Here is a 20,411-nt window from a genome sequence, read left to right on the forward strand (position 1 = left end):
CATACATCATACATAATCCATATAAACATACATGTATCATGTATTGTATACAGACATATACAGAGCTCAAAAAAGATACTCAGGCAATGGTGTGAGCCAAGTCTGATGGAGAAAAGGCAGTCACCAAGCAGACTGCAAAGATTCTTCGTGGAAGAAGAGAAAGACAGGAAGGGCACAAACACCTTTTCTTCAACACTGTACTGCGATCAGCTCATGCAACAGTGTTAACTTCCCATCTTCACTAGAGTAAACCTGGAGACGTTTTCCCCCACCAGGAAGTATGAAGATGTATGTAAATCTGATTGTTGTGATCTGCACTAACTATGCACGTCCAGTGTTGATAGTGAGATAAAAAATCATGGACTTTGATTTCCTGATACAAAAGTCCATTAGTTGTTAAATTTTGTTCATTTGTTTGGTTTTAGTTTTTTGAGAGAATTTCTTTCATTTGATAATTAAGACTAGCCTCAGACTTGAAGTAATCCTCCTGCCTCAGACTCCTCTATTGTTATAGGAATGGACAACCACACTGGGAATAGGTATCTATGTTGAAATTGCTAGAAAAGTGGGATATCATTTCTTTTTGAGGCTCATTTTTCAATGTTTTCTAAGGCATAGGTAGCTAGAAATAAAGTAATTTCCTGTTACCGCTCTTGTCCAGCAGTGTCCCAAAGCTGCAGATGTACCTTAAACGCTTTTCCTGACGCTCCATCTGCTCCTTGTGTGTCATAAACCTGGAAGACACAATGCTTCCGAGTTAATATTGCTTTGGATTCTGTCAACATTCTAGTTCTCTGGGTTCACTCAGCATGTTTTTGTTGATTACGATAATCAAAGTTCATAGTGCAGAATAAATATTTGCTTTATTTTCCCCTGAAGTATCACATATATCTCACTTTTAAATGTCAAGTACGGTCTGATTTTCAACACAGTTTGGGCATACTGCAGACTTAAATTAGACACCTTCTGTCATTTCCTCATGGAAGCAGCAGGCATCAGATGAGGACTCCTGCATGAGGCTCAAACTCCAACTTTTCATTGAAACTTCTTTGAGCATTCTTTATTTTACCGACAAACTGAGGCTATAACTGTTCTATTCTCCAGTTGTAATAGACTTAAATGAAATTCCAAATAGGAAAAATATTTTTTTACACAAAGTTTGCTTTACAAGTACCTGTGTATTTTTTTTTTTTTGTTTTAGCATAGAATTGACTTTCAAAATAACTCAGGTTGGAAACATACACAGAATTTCACAATGTGTTCAGCTGAGACACTTCAACCTCTGTCCTCTACCCCCTCTTTTTGAGGGTCTTTGCAGATCACGTTCATGCTTTGATGGAAAATTTTTAAATGAATACCTTTTTTTTTTTTAAAGAAAAACAAAACAAAACAAAACAAGATTTCTACCTAGATTGGTAGGTGTTCCTAAGGGAAGAAGTCAGAGGACTCATGGGAGTGCTGGAAACAGAGATGCCCTTAGCCTATTGGCTCTCAGATAAGGTATAGGAAAGGATTCAACTTTTCACGCAGTGGCTTTCCACCAAGCATTTCCTGTGGGATTTGTGACATCAACTGGAAGGCACAGTCATCTTGGCAGTCAAGAATACCATGGGTGGCAGGAAATCTGGCGACGCTTCTGGGCCTATGCTGCACGCCTCACATGTCACAATATCCTTCTTGCTGTCATTAGTGTCTAGCATAGGAGGAGGGAGTGGTGTTGTGATTCTCGCTTAAACCCTCTCATCATGGAAAATAGCGTGGATGGGTCTCACATTCTGTTCATAACAAGCCAGTGATTGATGGCTGAGGCTACACAGAAATAAAAATGCAGCAAAAACGTACAAATCCCAGGCTCCAGCTATTTGCCAATCAAACTTTTAACCTCTTTGTTAGGAGTACAGAAGTGAGTCCTTCAATGCCTAGGGAATTTACCTCAGAACAATGAGGTAATGTGTCTAGTACTTTAATAAATCAAAATTTGAAAGATTCCTTAAGGAATCTTAGAAAACACATCATCCACAACATTTAAAGAAAAAAATCATTGTGGTCTCTCGTGTGCTTTTGAAGACAAGAGATAGCGTCACTCAACGTTTTTCTATCAAAAGGTTATTGGTAAGTTGAAAAGTAGGAAATAATGCTCTGAGGTTATGAGGTTCATGTGATAAAACAACCCAGACATTTTAAAATACAATAAACATAGCTTGTCAATTGTAGAGTTAACAGTATACTTAAATACTCACCACACGTTTTTCCCGAAAATCTATTCCCACTGTGGTGATGAATTTGGGATTGAATTTATTGTCTGTGTATCTATAGAGAAATGTTGTCTTCCCGACTCCTGAGTCTCCAAGGGCCAGGAGTTTAATCAGATAATCATAGTCTCCATCAGTCATAGTGATGGTCTTGGAGGGCCTGCGTAGAAGAAGTATGGCATGGTTAAAGTTGATTCACTCTGCATGCTTTCAGAATATAACATACATTTAATTAATGGCATCAGCCTCAAAAGCCTCTAGTGTGCCAAAATGCTGAAATAACTTGGCCAAAGCAGCTCTATGCATGAGGGTCTGCCTGTCATTTTGTTATTTTTTTTAGCATGTCACGTAATAACAAGCATCTGTAACCTAGACATTGGCACCACAATAAAAAGAAGTTAAAAAGTCAAGGACAATTGTTCCCAAACTGGAGGATGAGCAGTGTGGTGGTAGGGAAAGAAGGGGGATACGAGAATAAAAACTACATTGGGAAGTGAAGCAGTAAAGGTAGTGACCACAATTACATGCAGAATAAGCAGTGACCACGATTGTGTGCAGAATGAAGAAGTTGGAGAGTTTTGCATCTAATAATGAAGAAGAAGACATCCATTATGTCCACACAAAATATTCCTTTTTGGTCTTAAGAATTTATCAACTGGGATGAGGCCCTTTGAAAACACTGATGTGAGATCCTGCAGCAGCAACTATTAAATATCTTCCCTTCTGAAATTATCAGGTACTTTTCCCCATGAATCTGTGCTGAACTGCACAGTAGCAAATTCCAGACCTCCAGAGAGAAGAGAAGCTATAGCAGGGTATAGTTTTGGCCATTTCAGTACTATGTTTCCTATCTGCATAGGCACCTTTCACTTATCCTTCCTTCCGGAACACAGGTCCCTCCTCCTCTGTCACTATGATGACTGTGACTATGGACCAACCCAAAGCCAGTGCAAACACATCTGTAGCAGTCGTTCCAAGGCGAGCAGCACACTCATCTGAATGACACCATCCTCCATTGCTGGTGAAGTTCACACAACAATTTGAGATTTGCTACAGCTTTCTGATTCATCCATCATAGAAATGTGTGTTTTTCTATTTCTATCATATACTCTATATGGGCTATAAACTCTATTCTATACTTAAAAAAAATAAAGAGAGAGAGAGAGAGAGAGAGAGAGGAACAAACTTTTGTAATCAGCAAGACTCTACCCTGAGAGTTCTACCCTATGACAAAGCTAAGTTACTAGGGAGGAAAAAAATTTAAGGGCAACGATATGAATTATTTTATCTCACAAAAGCATTTTTGATTTAAAAAAACACATATTCACAATCAATTTAGTCCTATTTAGCAAAAGTGATGGGGGAGAGGCATGAAGACTTTGCTAACATGGAAAGCATTGGCTTATTTTGTGAAAAAGAAGATTTTCCTATCTATGAACACACAGGAGACATTTTTTTATTTGAGGCAGCCTATTCTGCAATGATTAAAATTACATGACAATAACAGCCTATTATAGGAGCTAAAACATTCTAGTAATTTTCTTCAAATGTAAAAATGGCCTGGTGGTATAGGTTTATAATTGCAGTTGTTTGGGAGGTTGAGACAGAGCTCCCTTCTGGATAATGTCATCTGATCAGGTTAGAAAGTAAAAAAAGGAAAGGAAATGCAGCCCAGTAGCATAGCACACACGTGCATGTGTGAGAAACTGGGCTCCATCCAAACCACCACTGAATGATGGAGAAGAGGACACACACGATTTATGTGGACATAAACTTAATCCAAAATGCTTTTACAGTATCATTTTGGGTAGTGGTTCAAGATAAAAGACATTATGTCCTTGGGTAAAAGAATTCATGAGGATAATGGACTACTTATCAAATAATTAATTACTTTTCAAATAATGCTTAATAATCATTAAATGCTTTGGGGATTTATATCTTTTAAACAGAGCTAATTGCTCAGATCTAAACTATATTGCTTTTGCTAAATAGAACTAAATTGATTGTGAATATGTGTTTTTTTTTTTTTACCAAAAACGTTTTTTTTGAGATAAAATAATTTATATTGTTGCCCTTAAAATTTTTTTCCTCCCTAGTAATTTAGCTTTGTCATAGGGTAGAACTCTCAAGGTAGAGTCTTGTTGATTACAAGTTTGTTTTCTTTCCTTTCTTTTCTTTTCTTTTCTTTTCTTTTCTTTTCTTTTCTTTTCTTTTCTTTTCTTTTCTTTCCTTTCCTTTCCTTTTCTCTCTCTCTCTCTCTCTCTCTCTCTCTCTCTCTCTCTCTCTCTCTCTCTCTCTCTTTCTTTCTTTTGTATAGAATAGAGTGTATTAAGGGCATGGGGAGGGGAATTAAGAGGGTAGTAGAGGCAGAGAAAAAGAGAGACAGAGACAGAGATATGAGTAGAGGCTGGCCATGAGTACTCAGAGAGAGAGGGGAGGAGGAGGGAACGGGGAGGGGGGGGGAAGGGAAGCAAGAGCAGTATTCATCTTTAAAGTATCTAGACAAGTAAGAAATATCACTTCTTGCAGAGCATGTGCAGCTCTCAGCAGGTAGCCTTCCTCAGTGATAACCATGGATGCAGGATTCTTCTTGGACATGTCTGCCATAAGTGACTGCCTAGCTAGATCTAATCCTAACCGGGCTGGCTCCAATTATTTTACCAGAGTTTTATAGTTGACTGCTGCTGCTCCTTCTTTGAACCTCAGTGATGCCCAAATAGAATGATGCTCTCCACTGGAGGTCTGCCTTACCACCTCCCTATCTGCTCTGTGAATAGCAGTTTATTTATTCTAAGACAAAAATCACTTCTGCCAAAACAAAACAAAACAAAAACAAAAAACAAAAAACAAACAAAAACCCCAAACTTACTCAAAAGGATATATTGGCATGACCTAAAATTTTCTTCCAGGTTTCTTCGCTATTTCTCTTTAATGTTGGCAATCACAAGAGAGACTAAATCACAAACAGATCCAGTGAAGTCCATCAGAATATGGATGCTGGGCACAAAAGTAAAACCCCAAAAAGATAATCTTCACAATTGTACTGGCTGGTTTTGTGTGTCAACTTGACACAAGCTGGAGTTATCACAGAGAAAGGAGCCTCCCTTGAGGAAATGCGGCCATAAAATCCAGCTATAAGGCATTTTCTCAATTAGTGATCAAGGGTGGGAGGGCTCATTGTGGGTGGTGACATCCCTGGGCTGGCAGTCTTGGGTTCTATAAGAGAGCAAGCCGAGCAAGCCAGGGGAAGCAGGCAGTAAGCAGTACCTCTCCATGGCCTCTGCATCAGCTCCTGCTTCCTGACCTGCTTGAATTCCAGTCTGAGTTCCTTTGGTGATGAACAGCAATGTGGAAGTGTAAGCTAAACAAACCCTTCCCTCCCCAACTTGCTTCTTGGTCATGATGTTTGTGCAGGAATAGAAACCCTGACTAAGACAGCAATCTAGTTTCTAGAAAAGCCTGCACGTATCTAGAAGGTGAACGTGAGGGCAAAGAGAGCTTGGGATGCAGCTCCCTTGGTCAAGGGCTTGCCTAAGGTAAATTAAAGCTTGAATTCAAACTCAAGCCCTGCATAAAATAGGTTGTGGTGGTACATGTTTGCAGTCCCGGCACTGGGAGCTCAAGTCAGAAGGATCAGAAGTTCCAGACCATCTTGGGCTATGTAGGGAGTTTGAGGCCAGCCTGGGATAGAAAAGATTCTGTTTCTAGAAAACAAACTGAATCTAAAACAAAATCACAGAAGAAAACAATACAGCATGAATGTCCAGAGTGGAACATGATGATAAATGAGTGGAAGGGTCATGGTGCTTATAATTCATAGCAGTAGCCTTTATGAACTATGGCGTTCAGTGGGATTTAGAGGAAGATTAACTGGTGTGCATTGTTACAGCACAGCAAGAATCCAAACGAGGTGGGAACCAGGGAAGCACTGCATGAGGACTCACTTCCCACTTACAGTATGAAGCCATTAACCACTTGCCAAGTATATGACCTAACCTGTCCCTGACTGGCAGCCAATTTACACTTTGTTCATTGCACACAACCTGTCTGGGGCAACAAGGCTGCCTTCACGTCCAGATCTAATCGAGAGTGAGCAGTGTCGGCTACCAGGGAATTGTTTTACTGTGGCCCACATTGCCTCTGCCCTATAAATGTAGAATGGTGGTCACACTGTGACATTTGACATATTTACCACAGAAAATGAATACAAAGCCTGGCCAGTGGAAGAAAAATTAATTTAGTGTTGCCAGTATGCTGTTTGACCTATTAAAATATGAATTAAATGGTTTAAGTTTCTCTTGAAAGCATTAATAATTGGTTCTCACTGGTATTTATTTATATAAATTTATATATGTCTAACTCAAATGTGTTTGGTTCACTTCTCTTTTTATTACCACATTGTTCTCTGAGTCCTAAAATGATCGACATAGATGCTCTTTCCCTGTCATGGTAAACACAGCAGCAAGCAGAAAGGGAAAGAAAGCCTTGGTAAGGTTTCCTTTTCTAAGAAACGGGATAGAAATTTATCTGGAAAGGATTAAGTAGCTGACAAGTTTACAAAAACATTGTCCATTTCTGTTCTAAGACTAGTCATCTTGTCATTGTTCTACTGATCTAAAAAGGCGAAAAAAGCCAAAAGACGGCATGAGCCCATGCTTCTGGGATCATGTCTGAAACTTGGTCTTTATCACAGTGTCACACTATGTCAGAGTCAGGAGGACAGAAAGATATAGAAAGTGAGATGCTGTACCCAGAACCCTTTAGGGTACAGCAAGGGGGAAAGAAGAGGAGGGGAAAGATCTAAGCTACATAATACCCACAGCTTCTGCAGTCTGAGAGGAGTAATGACTACACACCATCACATGGACCCCATTGTCCAGAAATGAATACACACCAGTGAGGATGTAGACTTTCAGAAGAGACTACTAGTTTCTAACTGAACAAAATGCCAAGTCTTGCCTTCATTTACTAGACTCAGAACGGACTGGCAGATAAGTGTAGTCTTCACCCCTCGTCTAGGAAACTTATCTTTCCAACAGACAGACCACTACAGAAACCCAGTCGTTCAAAATGCAGGGTTGCAGAGCCTGGACCCAATGGATAAATGTAAAACACACTCCTGTACTTAAATCTTGGGGAACATTATGAGAGAGGGTACAGAAAGATTGTAAGAGCCAGAGGAACAGGAAGTTTAAGGTAAGATTATGTCTCATGGAAAAATCAGAAGCCACACGCCAAGTCTCATCCATATGACTGGCCAAATGTAAGCTGAACAAAGATTACCCCAACGAGCATGTCAAATTAGACTAGGAAAAGCCTAGGGGGCTTCAGTACTCCCTATAAAGGGAACTATAGGCAACGGAGTCAAGTTGAGAGCAAAAGAGGGCCTTTCTAGGGAAGAGTACAGCAATTGCCAGTGTCAAATAGCCTTGATAAACATACATTTAAGAAACATTATATGGACTCAACAGGTTATACTTAGGAAAACACACACACACACACACACACACACACACACACAGACACACACACAAATGCATATATGAATGCAATAAAATTTGATGAAGAAGAGGCCATGAATTTGAAGGAGAGCAGGAAACTGAATTGCAATCTCAACAATAAACAAAACATGGGGAAACATTTTGTCTCTAGAGGAAAAAAAATAGTTTGTATTTAACTGAGGAAAAAAATAAACATTGATTTTAAGTTTTGAGAGAAAAAGAATATGAAGAAATGGAGTCCCTGTTTGGCAGGGATAAGTTAGAGACACTGTCCTTGCATAGATTAGGGCATTGGCTCTTTGTGAAGGCTGGGACCACGAGTCTCACTCCTGCCTTATCACAACTAAGGTTACCCACATTCTCTGTTATTTGCCCCCATTTTCCACTGTTCCTGCCCACCCTAAGTTCATTCGTCCTTCTTTCCTCTGTTTCTTTCTTTTTTGAGAATTTCATTTATGAATACCGTATTTATATTATTTCTCCTCCCTCTACTGCATTCAACTCTTTCCATGTCCCAAACGCCCTCTGAAATCCATGGCGCTCTGGTCTTTATTACTTTTATACATAAATGTATGCATATACATACATATACACATATTATAATGGTTACAATCTATCTATCTATCTATCTATCTATCTATCTATCTATCTATCTATCTATCTATCCATCGTGTGCGTATGTGTGTATTTATTTACGCACACACATAATACAACCTGCTGAGTCTATTTAGCACTGCTCCTGTGTGTGTGTGTGTGTGTTTGTGTATGTGTTTGTGTGTGCACGCACACACTCATGTGCTCACACATGTGCATATGAAGGGATGACTATTTAGATAACCATTTAGGGGTCTTTCCCATAGAAAAGACTGACACTCTCTCTCTCTCTCAGCAGCTGTCGGTTGCCTAAACTTCTTCATATGGTGATGGAACCATGTGAGATTTCCCCCGTCCACGTTGGCATGTCAACATGCTTCCATTGTTCACATCCTGCTTAGGCAGCCATATTGCTGAGATCCCACGGGTTGAGCTTTCCTGTCCTGTCTAGAAGATGTGATCTCTCTCTCTGCAGATACTGGTTTTCTGACCCCTACAATACCCCTTCCTCTCCTTTGTGATGTTCCCTGAGCCACAGCTAATTCTTAATCTCCTTTGTCTACTTCTGGATCCAGAGCCCAGGACAATGGTGTAACAAAAGAACCCAAAACGTATTTGTTGAGTACATGCATATATTTACATTCTGATTAAAGGCAAAGTTTTCATTTTGTGAATAGTCCTTCTAAATTCAGCCATTGGATTCTGGTCTCTCTGTGAGATAGCACTAAAATTAATGATCACCAGTATTTTCCAGCTAGAGAGACCTGAGTTTGCTTTCTTTGTTAAGTGCAAGGGTTTAAGAAATCTGCAGCTGGACCTCAGCAGTAAGAAGTACTCGATGCTTCTCGCAGAGGACCAGGGTTTGGATCCCAGCAACCACATTAGCAAGGTAACTGATTCTAGCTGTCACGCTGTATCTGGCCTCTATAAACACACACACACACACACACACACACACACACACACACACACACACACACACACACACACACACCACACACACATCGATACATACTCGCACACATTAACACACACAATCTTCATCTTAAAAAAGGAGTCTAAATTTTCCTTTGGCTCTTACAGTGTTTTTGCCTCTCTTTTATGCAGGGTTGCCTGAGCCCTTAAGGAAGGGATTTGGTAGAGACCCACCGTTTAGACTGAGTGTTTCAAGGTCCCTCTCTGTACATTGTCCAGCTGTGGTCTCCTTATTTGTTCCCATTCACTCCAGGAGAAAACTTCACTGATGATAAATCTTCCCCAAATTGAGTGTTATATCTTAAAAGAACTGTTTTGAGATCCTTGGAAAAGACAAGGCCCTGAAGGACTGCATGTTTTGAAGAAACAATTTGTGCTCACACAGAGCCTACCGGGTTGTCCTAAAATGAGCTGGGGCTTAGAGAAAAGGGTTCCTCCAGAGGAATATTTATTTGTCCTTCTCTCACCTACTTTCTGCTCATGTTTACATAGCTCTGAGGATGCATCGTCTAACACATACTCACTGGTACCTCTTGTTTGCATGGTGCCGAGACTGCACTCCTTGTGTTTCACTGGGGAGCGACGGTGACTCCACTCAATTGACGGCTGTTTACTCTTTCCTCACTAATCTGTTTTTGATTGGCTATGTGGGGCTCCAGCAGATATATGTTGACTTTTGAGGCTCTCCTAAACTGTGCTTTATAGCCTGAATGATAGCCAGAAAGGGGTTCTAAATAACCAACCCTGAACTATTCATTTCTATAACCACACTTGTGTCCAGAATGTCTGAGTAAAATTATGGATAGCTCAACAAATTGGCATTTAGCCTATGAATTAATGGATCAAAAATATTTTGAGAGAGGAGTCTTTTCTAAAAGGTATATTTTATTTAGTTAATTCTAATCCATTATTGTACTTCTGCAAAGGTTTATCACAATTCAATTTTATTTCAGTTTAAAACTACTGAGGATTAATGAATGAGGGTTTATGCCAAAGGTTCAGACTAAAAATATGTGTCTGTCAATTTAAATGAATCACACAGACTTGTTCTAACAAGAGTGAATTTGTCTATTTGAAAAAAGTAAATAGATATATTTTATTTTTCTGAGATCAAGGGTTATAATATAAACAACCAATAATTCACTGGGCCCCGCATCTTGGTTTGCCCTGCTAGTAAAGGCTAAATAGAAATTTCAACAGAGGCTTAAGAAAAATATATTTATATTGACATGTAGTTGTTATTTCTATATATTAAATTTATTTCTAAGTCATTTTTTAACTCTTTAAATTATTTTTTCTCTAAAGTACCATTTTAGATAGGTTTAGTTTTATATTATTGTGTTGGTTAGGCTTGTCGACTTAAAACACACTACATTAGAGTCATCCAAGAAGAGAAAACAGTTATTGAAGAACTACCTTCCTTTATCAAACTGTGGTCATATGAGTAGAACACTTTCTTGATTAATATTGAATGGCGCAGCACACCGTGGAAGATGCTACCTCTGGTCACATGGCCAGGGGTGGGGCGAGCATCAGAATACAAGGCTGCTTCTGTACATGGTGCTCAACACAACAACAGAAAGAGCAGGTCTTGAAACTACACACAGTTACTTTTTGACACTGTGTCATAAGACATTTCAGACATGAATTTGAGGGACAATGAGGACATAATGCACCTCACAGATCTGTCCCCCAACTTCTACTATTGTAATACGTGGATGATCTTATTTACTCTATCTTAAAATCCAATCAAATCAGGCTACCAGAAAACAAATGAACTATATCATAACCTCTTTTCTCTCTTTTGTAAATTGAAAGTGCATTTATTGTCTGTCTGCTTCTGTATTTAAGTCACACAGAAGACTTGCTGTTATTCTTCCTGATATTGCTTGCAGGGTATAAGAAGTCAAGTGCCCAACCATTAGAAAGTTCTTCCTACTCCAGCTTAAAACAGAATTCCCTGGTATTCCTGTAGGAGTCATATGGTTGCCATTTTACATTTATATCTCCAACTCATCTAGAGACTATTCTAGTGCTGTCAAGAATTAATCCGAATAAACTCTTGCAGTACAACTTACTAGTGAACCATTACTTACCAATAATTTGAGATGCCGTCTCTACCATGCAAATTCCCACACAGAATTGGGGGAAGTTCTGGATTTCTCTCTGATACACACTGATATGAATGGGACTACCTTTCAACCATTTTAAAAATGTGATTATCTATAAGATGTTTGCTATCTGCGTTATCCTCTCTCTCATCATCTGTTATAGTTTCCCCCCCCTTGATATTTTTATACCCAAATGACATATCCTTTCAAGTCTCAAGTCTTAGTATTAGGATTTTTACTTTTGTTACTTAAGATAGCATCTCACTATGTAGCCCAGAATTGTTTAGACATTGTAATCCTCCTGGCTCAGCCTCCTGTAAGTAACCCCAATAAGACTCAGTGGCTCACCAAGTTGGACTTTTGTGGGATCTGTACTTTAGTCTGTTGTAGGTTCTTCAATATCTGCTAAATCCAGTCACAGTCACTGTGTAATGCCTGTTCTTGGTTGTCAACATGACTACTACTGGAATTGACTAGAACACGAGCAGCTGGGTACATCTGTGAAGGATTTTTTTAAACTAAAAATTCATTTAATTAATTAATTAAATTTAACTTAAATTAAATCATTTGAAGTATAAAGATCCACCATTAATCTAGATCTTTTGAGGTGGAAAGATCAACCTTTAATCTGGACCATACTTCTGCTCGCAGCCTAAATAAGAACATGGAAGAAGGAAGCTTGCGCTCTGCCTGCCTGCTCTTGCTTGTAAGGCCATGCCTTCATTGGCATTAAAGCCCACTTCATGAGACATCCAGCCTCATGGACTACAGCTACTGGATTATTGGGCCTCCCAATGGTAAATATTTTTGAACTAGCTGTATCAAAGCCTGTATGCCATTCCAATAAGACCCTTTTAGATATTCATTCCATTACGTTCTGGTCCTCCAAGGATGCTGACTAACACACACTGTTCCCCAGCCCATGTCTTTAGTTAACTCCAGTTCTTATACTTCACTAAGAGCAATACTTGGTGATTTAATACTACGTAACACAATGTTCATGTGAACTGAATGCTCCCTAAAGGAAACAAACTGTGACTATAAAGAAAATATTTTACTTACACTTCAAAAAGACAATTACAGTAAAAATAGATAAAGTATTCATGTGTAGGAAAGGAATGTTTGAGACAACTCAAATGATAAAATAGAAAAATAATATCTAATAGTAGTTCTTACTTCTTACTCACTGGGCATGACTGTAACCACTAAACTTTAATGGTTTATATTCCTGCAACAACTCAGTCTCTGTCAGGTTTTAGCTGTCTTCCCCACCACCACCACCAGAATTAACAAGCTAATCCTAAAATGCCAAGATTGTGGGACAGTCAAAGCAAGTTTCAGTCACAGATAACAATGTTGGAGTGTCTGTTCTTCTCAGGTTCAAGAAGTTGCAGTAATTAAGACAGTATATCTTGAGATTAAGTCTAAACATACTAGTTTTAAAGTCTTAATACTGAAAAATGTGCTCAGATACCCCAGTGAAGAAGAAGAAAAAAAACAGTCTTTGAAAACACAGCTCTGGACACTGTATGTAAAACACCATTAAATGGGACTTTAGCCATATAGGAAGTAAGGATATGAAATTCTTAGACAATAACATGATTTCTCAGATAGGACACCAAAATTATTCATGACAAACAAGAAATGGGTAAAAACAAACAAAAAACAACAACAAAAAAATCCTTTTGTTTCAAAAGATATCACAGAAATGAAAGCACATAACCCAATGGAGGGAAAATCTTGGCAAACTGTATATGAGGAAGGAATTCTCCCCTCCTCCTCCTCCTCCTCCTCCTCCTCCTCTTCCTCCTCTTCCTCCTCTTCCTCTTCCTTCTTCTCCTTCCCTTCTCCTTCTTTTTCTTCTCCTTCTCCTCCCCCATCTACACATATACACAACCTATCTCTATATATTTACAACTTTGTACCTAAACAATTAAAACAAAAGCAAGGTTTCTAAATGGGTTAATGATTCTATTCCCATATATATTTCTTCAAAGATGACATAAACGAGCAGGAAGGTTATGAACCCAAGAGCCATCCTAGCCTCAGTGACACATGGATTCACATCCCCAGGGCTAACTGTAACAGGTACATTGGCAACCATGGCCAGTGAAGATGTGAAAGAGGGAGTTTGTATTATTTCTTGGTTTAATGTAAAGTGATCACCCACTTTGGAAACCAGTTTAGTACTCCCTCAAAACACGAAAATAGACATAGTACATGACTCTGCATCTACTTTTAGTTCTATACCTAAGAAAAATGAAAACGTAGGCATACAGAAATGCATATAAAAATGTTCATGACATGATAATTATTCTTTTTTTTTTCCATTTTTTATTAGGTATTTAGCTCATTTACATTTCCAATGCTATACCAAAAGTCCCCCATACCCACCCACCCCCACTCCCCTACCCGCCCACTCCCCCTTTTTGGCCCTGGCGTTCCCCTGTTCTGGGGCATATAAAGTTTGTGTGTCCAATGGGCCTCTCTTTCCAGTGATGGCCGACTAGGCCATCTTTTGATACATATGCAGCTAGAGTCAAGAGCTCCGGGGTACTGGTTAGTTCATAATGTTGATCCACCTATAGGGTTGCAGATCCCTTTAGCTCCTTGGGTACTTTCTCTAGCTCCTCCATTGGGAGCCCTGTGATCCATCCATTAGCTGACTGTGGGCATCCACTTCTGTGTTTGCTAGGCCCCGGCATAGTCTCACAAGAGACAGCTACATCTGGGTCCTTTCGATAAAATCTTGCTAGTGTATGCAATGGTGTCAGCGTTTGGATGCTGATTATGGGGTGGATCCCTGGATAAGGCAGTCTCTACATGGTCCATCCTTTCATCTCAGCTCCAAACTTTGTCTCTGTAACTCCTTCCAAGGGTGTTTTGTTCCCACTTCTAAGGAGGGGCATAGTGTCCACACTTCAGTCTTCATTTTTCTTGAGTTTCATGTGTTTAGGAAATTGTATCTTATATCTTGGGTATCCTAGGTTTTGGGCTAATATCCACTTATCAGTGAGTACATATTGTGTGAGTTCCTTTGTGAATGTGTTACCTCACTCAGGATGATGCCCTCCAGGTCCATCCATTTGGCTAGGAATTTCATAAATTCATTCTTTTTAATAGCTGAGTAGTACTCCATTGTGTAGATGTACCACATTTTCTGTATCCATTCCTCTGTTGAGGGGCATCTGGGTTCTTTCCAGCTTCTGGCTATTATAAATAAGGCTGCTATGAACATAGTGGAGCATGTGTCCTTCTTACCAGTTGGGGCATCTTCTGGATATATGCCCAGGAGAGGTATTGCTGGATCCTCCGGTAGTACTATGTCCAATGTTCTGAGGAACCGCCAGACAGATTTCCAGAGTGGTTGTACAAGCCTGCAATCCCACCAACAATGGAGGAGTGTTCCTCTTTCTCCACATCCTCGCCAGCATCTGCTGTCACCTGAATTTTTGATCTTAGACATTCTGACTGGTGTGAGGTGGAATCTCAGGGTTGTTTTGATTTGCATTTCCCTGATGATTAAGGATGTTGAACATTTTTTCAGGTGCTTCTCTGCCATTCGGTATTCCTCAGGTGAGAATTCTTTGTTCAGTTCTGAGCCCCATTTTTTAATGGGGTTGTTTGATTTTCTGAAGTCCACCTTCTTGAGTTCTTTATATATGTTGGATATTAGTCCCCTATCTGATTTAGGATAGGTAAAGATCCTTTCCCAATCTGTTGGTGGTCTCTTTGTCTTATTGACGGTGTCTTTTGCCTTGCAGAAACTTTGGAGTTTCATTAGGTCCCATTTGTCAATTCTCGATCTTACAGCACAAGCCATTGCTGTTCTGTTCAGGAATTTTTCCCCTGTGCCCATATCTTCAAGGCTTTTCCCCACTTTCTCCTCTATAAGTTTCAGTGTCTCTGGTTTTATGTGAAGTTCTTTGATCCATTTAGATTTGACCTTAGTACAAGGAGATAAGTATGGATCGATTCACATTCTTCTACATGATAACAACCAGTTGTGCCAGCACCATTTGTTGAAAATGCTGTCTTTCTTCCACTGGATGGTTTTAGCTCCCTTGTCGAAGATCAAGTGACCATAGGTGTGTGGGTTCATTTCTGGGTCTTCAATTCTATTCCATTGGTCTACTTGTCTGTCTCTATACCAGTACCATGCAGTTTTTACCACAATTGCTCTGTAGTAAAGCTTTAGGTCAGGCATGGTGATTCCACCAGAGGTTCTTTTATCCTTGAGAAGAGTTTTTGCTATCCTAGGTTTTTTGTTATTCCAGATGAATTTGCAAATTGCTCCTTCTAATTGGTTGAAGAATTGAGTTGGAATTTTGATGGGGATTGCATTGAATCTGTAGATTGCTTTTGGCAAGATAGCCATTTTCACAATATTGATCCTGCCAATCCATGAGCATGGGAGATCTTTCCATCTTCTGAGATCTTCTTTAATTTCTTTCTTCAGAGACTTGAAGTTTTTATCATACAGATCTTTCACTTCCTTAGTTAGAGTCACGCCGAGATATTTTATATTATTTGTGACTATTGAGAAGGGTGTTGTTTCCCTAATTTCTTTCTCAGCCTGTTTATTCTTTGTGTAGAGAAAGGCCATTGACTTGTTTGAGTTAATTTTACATCCAGCTACTTCACCGAAGCTGTTTATCAGGTTTAGGAGTTCTCTGGTGGAATTTTTAGGGTCACTTATATATACTATCATATCATCTGCAAAAAGTGATATTTTGACTTCCTCCTTTCCAATTTGTATCCCCTTGATCTCCTTTTGTTGTCGAATTGCTCTGGCTAATACTTCAAGTACTATGTTGAAAAGGTAGGGAGAAAGTGGGCAGCCTTGTCTAGTCCCTGATTTTAGTGGGATTGCTTCCAGCTTCTCTCCATTTACTTTGATGTTGGCTACTGGTTTGCTGTAGATTGCTTTTATCATGTTTAGGTATGGGCCTTGAATTCCTGATCTTTCCAGAACTTTTATCATGAATGGGTGTTGGATCTTGTCAAATGCTTTTTCTGCATCCAACGAGATGATCATGTGGTTTTTGTCTTTGAGTTTGTTTATATAGTGGATTACATTGATGGATTTTCGTATATTAAACCATCCCTGCATTCCTGGGATAAAACCTACTTGGTCAGGATGGATGATTGCTTTAATGTGTTCTTGGATTCGGTTAGCGAGAATTTTATTGAGGATTTTTGCATCGATATTCATAAGAGAAATTGGTCTGAAGTTCTCTATCTTTGTTGGATCTTTCTGTGGTTTAGGTATCAGAGTAATAGTGGCTTCATAAAATGAGTTGGGTAGAGTACTTTCTACTTCTATCTTGTGAAAAAGTTTGTGCAGAACTGGAATTAGATCTTCTTTGAAGGTCTGATAGAACTCTGCACTAAACCCGTCTGGTCCTGGGCCTTTTTTGGCTGGGAGACTATTTATAACTGCTTCTATTTCTTTAGGGGATATGGGACTGTTTAGAAGGTCAACTTGATCCTGATTCAACTTTGGTACCTGGTATCTGTCCAGAAATTTGTCCATTTCGTCCAGGTTTTCCAGTTTTGTTGAGTATATCCTTTCGTAGAAGGATCTCATGGTGTTTTGGATTTCTTCAGGATCTGTTGTTATGTCTCCCTTTTCAGTTCTGATTTTGTTAATTAGGATTTTGTCTCTGTGCCCTCTAGTGAGTCTAGCTAAGGGTTTATCTATCTTGTTGATTTTCTCAAAGAACCAACTCCTCGTTTGGTTAATTCTTTGAATAGTTCTTCTTGTTTCCACTTGGTTGATTTCACCCCTGAGTTTGATTATTTCCTGCCGTCTACTCCTCTTGGGTGAATTTGCTTCCTTTTTTTCTAGAGCTTTTAGATGTGTTGTCAAGCTGCTAGTATGTGCTCTCTCCCGTTTCTTCATGGAGGCACTCAGAGCTATGAGTTTCCCTCTTAGAAATGCTTTCATTGTGTCCCAAAGGTTTGGGTACGTTGTGGCTTCATTTTCATTAAACTCTAAAAAGTCTTTAATTTCTTTCTTTATTCCTTCCTTGACCAAGGTATCATTGAGAAGAGTGTTGTTCAGTTTCCACGTGAGTGTTGGCTTTCTGTTATTTTTTTTGTTATTGAAGATCAGCCTTAGTGCATGGTGATCTGATAGGATACATGGGACAATTTCAATATTTTTGAATCTGTTGAGGCCTGTTTTGTGACCTATTATGTGGTCAATTTTGGAGAAGGTACCATGAGGTGCTGAGAAGAAGGTATATCCTTTTGTTTTAGGATAAAATGTTCTGTAGATATCTGTCAGATCCATTTGTTTCATCACTTCTGTTAGTTTCAGTGTGTCCCTGTTTAGTTTCTGTTTCCATGATCTGTCCATTGGTGAAAGTGGTGTGTTGAAGTCTCCCACTATTATTGTGTGAGGTGCAATGTGTGCTTTGAGCTTTACTAAAGTTTCTTTAATGAATGTGGCTGCCCTTGTATTTGGAGCATAGATATTCAGAATTGAGAGTTCCTCTTGGAGGATTTTACCTTTGATGAGAACAAAGTGCCCCTCCTTGTCTTTTTTGATGACTTTGGGTTGGAAGTCAATCTTATCAGATATTAGGATGGCTACTCCAGCTTGTTTCTTCATACCATTTGCTTGGAAAATTGTTTTCCAGCCTTTTATTCTGAGGTAGTGTCTATCTTTTTCTCTGAGATGTGTCTCCTGTAAACAGCAAAATGTTGGGTCTTGTTTGTGTAGCCAGTTTGTTAGTCTATGTCTTTTTATTGGGGAGTTGAGACCATTGATGTTAAGAGATATTAAGGAAAAGTAATTGTTGCTTCCTGTTATTTTTGTTGTTAAAGTTGGCATTCTGTTCTTGTGGCTGTCTTCTTTTAGGTTTGTTGAGGGATTACCTTCTTGTTTTTTCTAGGGCATTGTTCCCGTTCTTGTATTGGTTTTTTTCTGTTATTAACCTTTGAAGGGCTGGATTCGTGGAGAGATAATGTGTGAACTTGGTTTTGTCGTGGAATACTTTGGTTTCTCCATCTATGGTAATTGAGAGTTTGGCTGGGTATAGTAGCCTGGGCTGGAATTTGTGTTCTCTTAGTGTCTGTATAACATCTGTCCAGGCTCTTCTGGCTTTCATAGTCTCTGGTGAAAAATCTGGTGTAATTCTGATAGGCTTGCCTTTGTATGTTACTTGACCTTTTTCCCTTACCGCTTTTAGTATTCTATTTTTATTTAGTGCATTTGTTGTTCTGATTATTATGTGTCGGGAGGAATTTCTTTTCTGGTCCAGTCTATTTGGAGTTCTGTAGGCTTCTTGTATGTTCATGGGCATCTCTTTCTTTATATTTGGGAAGTTTTCTTCAATAATTTTGTTGAAGATGTTTGCTGGTCCTTTGAGTTGAAAATCTTCATTCTCATCCACTCCTATTATCCGTAGGTTTGGTCTTCTCATTGTGTCCTGGATTTCCTGGATATTTTGAGTTAGGATCTTTTTGCATTTTCCATTTTCTTTGATTGTTGTGCCGATGTTCTCTATGGAATCTTCTGCACCTGAGATTCTCTCTTCCATCTCTTGTATTCTGTTGCTGATGCTCAAATCTATGGTTCCAGATTTCTTTCCTAGGGTTTCTATCTCCAGTGTTGCCTCACTTTGAGTTTTCTTTATTGTTTCTACTTCCCTTTTTAGGTCTAGTATGGTTTTGTTCATTTCCACCACCTGTTTGTATGTTTTTTCCTCTTTTTCTGTAAGGACTTCTACCTGTTTGATTGTGTTTTCCTGTTTTTCTTGAAGGACTTGTAACTCTTTAGCAGTGTTCTCCTGTATTTCTTTAAGTGATTTATTAAAGTCCTTCTTGATGTCCTCTACCATCATCATGAGATATGCTTTTAAATCTAGGTCTAGGTTTTCGGGTGTGTTGGGGTGCCCTGGACTGGGCGAAGTGGGAGTGCTGGGTTCTGATGATGGTGAGTGGTCTTGGTTCCTGTTAGTAGGATTCCTACGTTTACCTTTCGCCATCTGGTAGTCTCTGGAGTTAGTAGTTATAGTTGACTCTGTTTAGAGATTGTTCTTCTGGTGATTCTGTTACCGTCTCTCAGCAGACCTGGGAGACAGATTCTCTCCTCTGAGTTTCAGTGCTCAGAGCACTCTCTGCTGGCAAGCTCTCTTACAGGGAAGGTGCGCAGATATCTTGTTTTTGGACCTCCTCCTGGTCGAAGAAGAAGGCCCAAAACAGGGCCTCTCTCAGAAGCTGTGTTGCTTTGGCAGTTCCCAGAAGCTGTCAGCTTCTGTGGTGCAGACTCTCACCTGTGCAGACTAAAATCCTAAGTTCCAGGGAGTCCTGGAACCAAGATGGTGACCGCTGCTCCTGAGGCTGAGGCCATCTCCCGAGCCAGGCGGACACCTGTCCTCTGGTCCGGACGGTGGCCGGCTGTCTGCGGCCCGCCAAGAGTGCTGCCTCAGCGGCTCTGTGCTTCTGCCCGTCCCAGAAGCTGTCCGGTTCTCTGGCGCACCCTCTAACCTGTTCAGACTAATTTCCTAGGTCCCGCGGAGTCCCGGAACCCAGATGGTGACTGCTGCTGCTGAGGCTGAGGCCGCCTCCCAAGCCAGGCGGACACCTGTCCTCTGGTCCGGACGGTGGCCGGCTGTCTGCGGCCCGCCAAGGGTCATGATAATTATTCTTAATAATTCCAAATTGGAAACAAACCAAACGGTCACCTGTTGTACATGCACATGGATATGTCCACAATGGGATGTGTTTTAGCCAGAAAAAGGAATGGCAGTGTGGTAAGTATATGCCATTATCACCCAGAAAACTTGAAAATGATAAGTGAAAGAAGCGAGAAGTAAAGGGCCACTGTCTTAGTCAGGGTTTGTATTTCTGAACAAGCATCATGACAAAGAAGCCAGTTGGGGAGAAAAGGGTGTGTTCAGCTTACACTTCCACATTGCTGTTTATCACCAGAGGAAGTCAGGAGTGAAACTCACACAGGGCAGGAA

General features: G+C 39.8%; 1 protein-coding gene across 5 annotated transcripts in view; it reads right to left on the reverse strand.

The window, feature by feature from the left end:
* Rab27b (RAB27B, member RAS oncogene family) overlaps positions 1–20,411 on the reverse strand; it is a 162,503-nt gene that overhangs the window by 14,698 nt on the left and 127,394 nt on the right. For 3 of the 5 annotated variants that reach the window (NM_001082553.2, NM_030554.4, NM_001302798.1), the window contains 2 exons: positions 2,241–2,412; positions 649–734 (listed from right to left, as the gene is read on the reverse strand). In NM_001082553.2, the coding sequence (NP_001076022.1) occupies positions 649–734; positions 2,241–2,393 (239 nt within the window). In that variant the 5' untranslated portion in view covers positions 2,394–2,412. The remainder of the gene's footprint in view (positions 1–648; positions 735–2,240; positions 2,413–20,411) is intronic. The other 2 variants (XM_006526364.2, NM_001302799.1) reach the window with 1 other exon arrangement.

The sequence above is a fragment of the Mus musculus genome, chromosome 18 (genome assembly GCF_000001635.26).
Source record: "Mus musculus strain C57BL/6J chromosome 18, GRCm38.p6 C57BL/6J".
Taxonomy (NCBI): domain Eukaryota; kingdom Metazoa; phylum Chordata; class Mammalia; order Rodentia; family Muridae; genus Mus; species Mus musculus.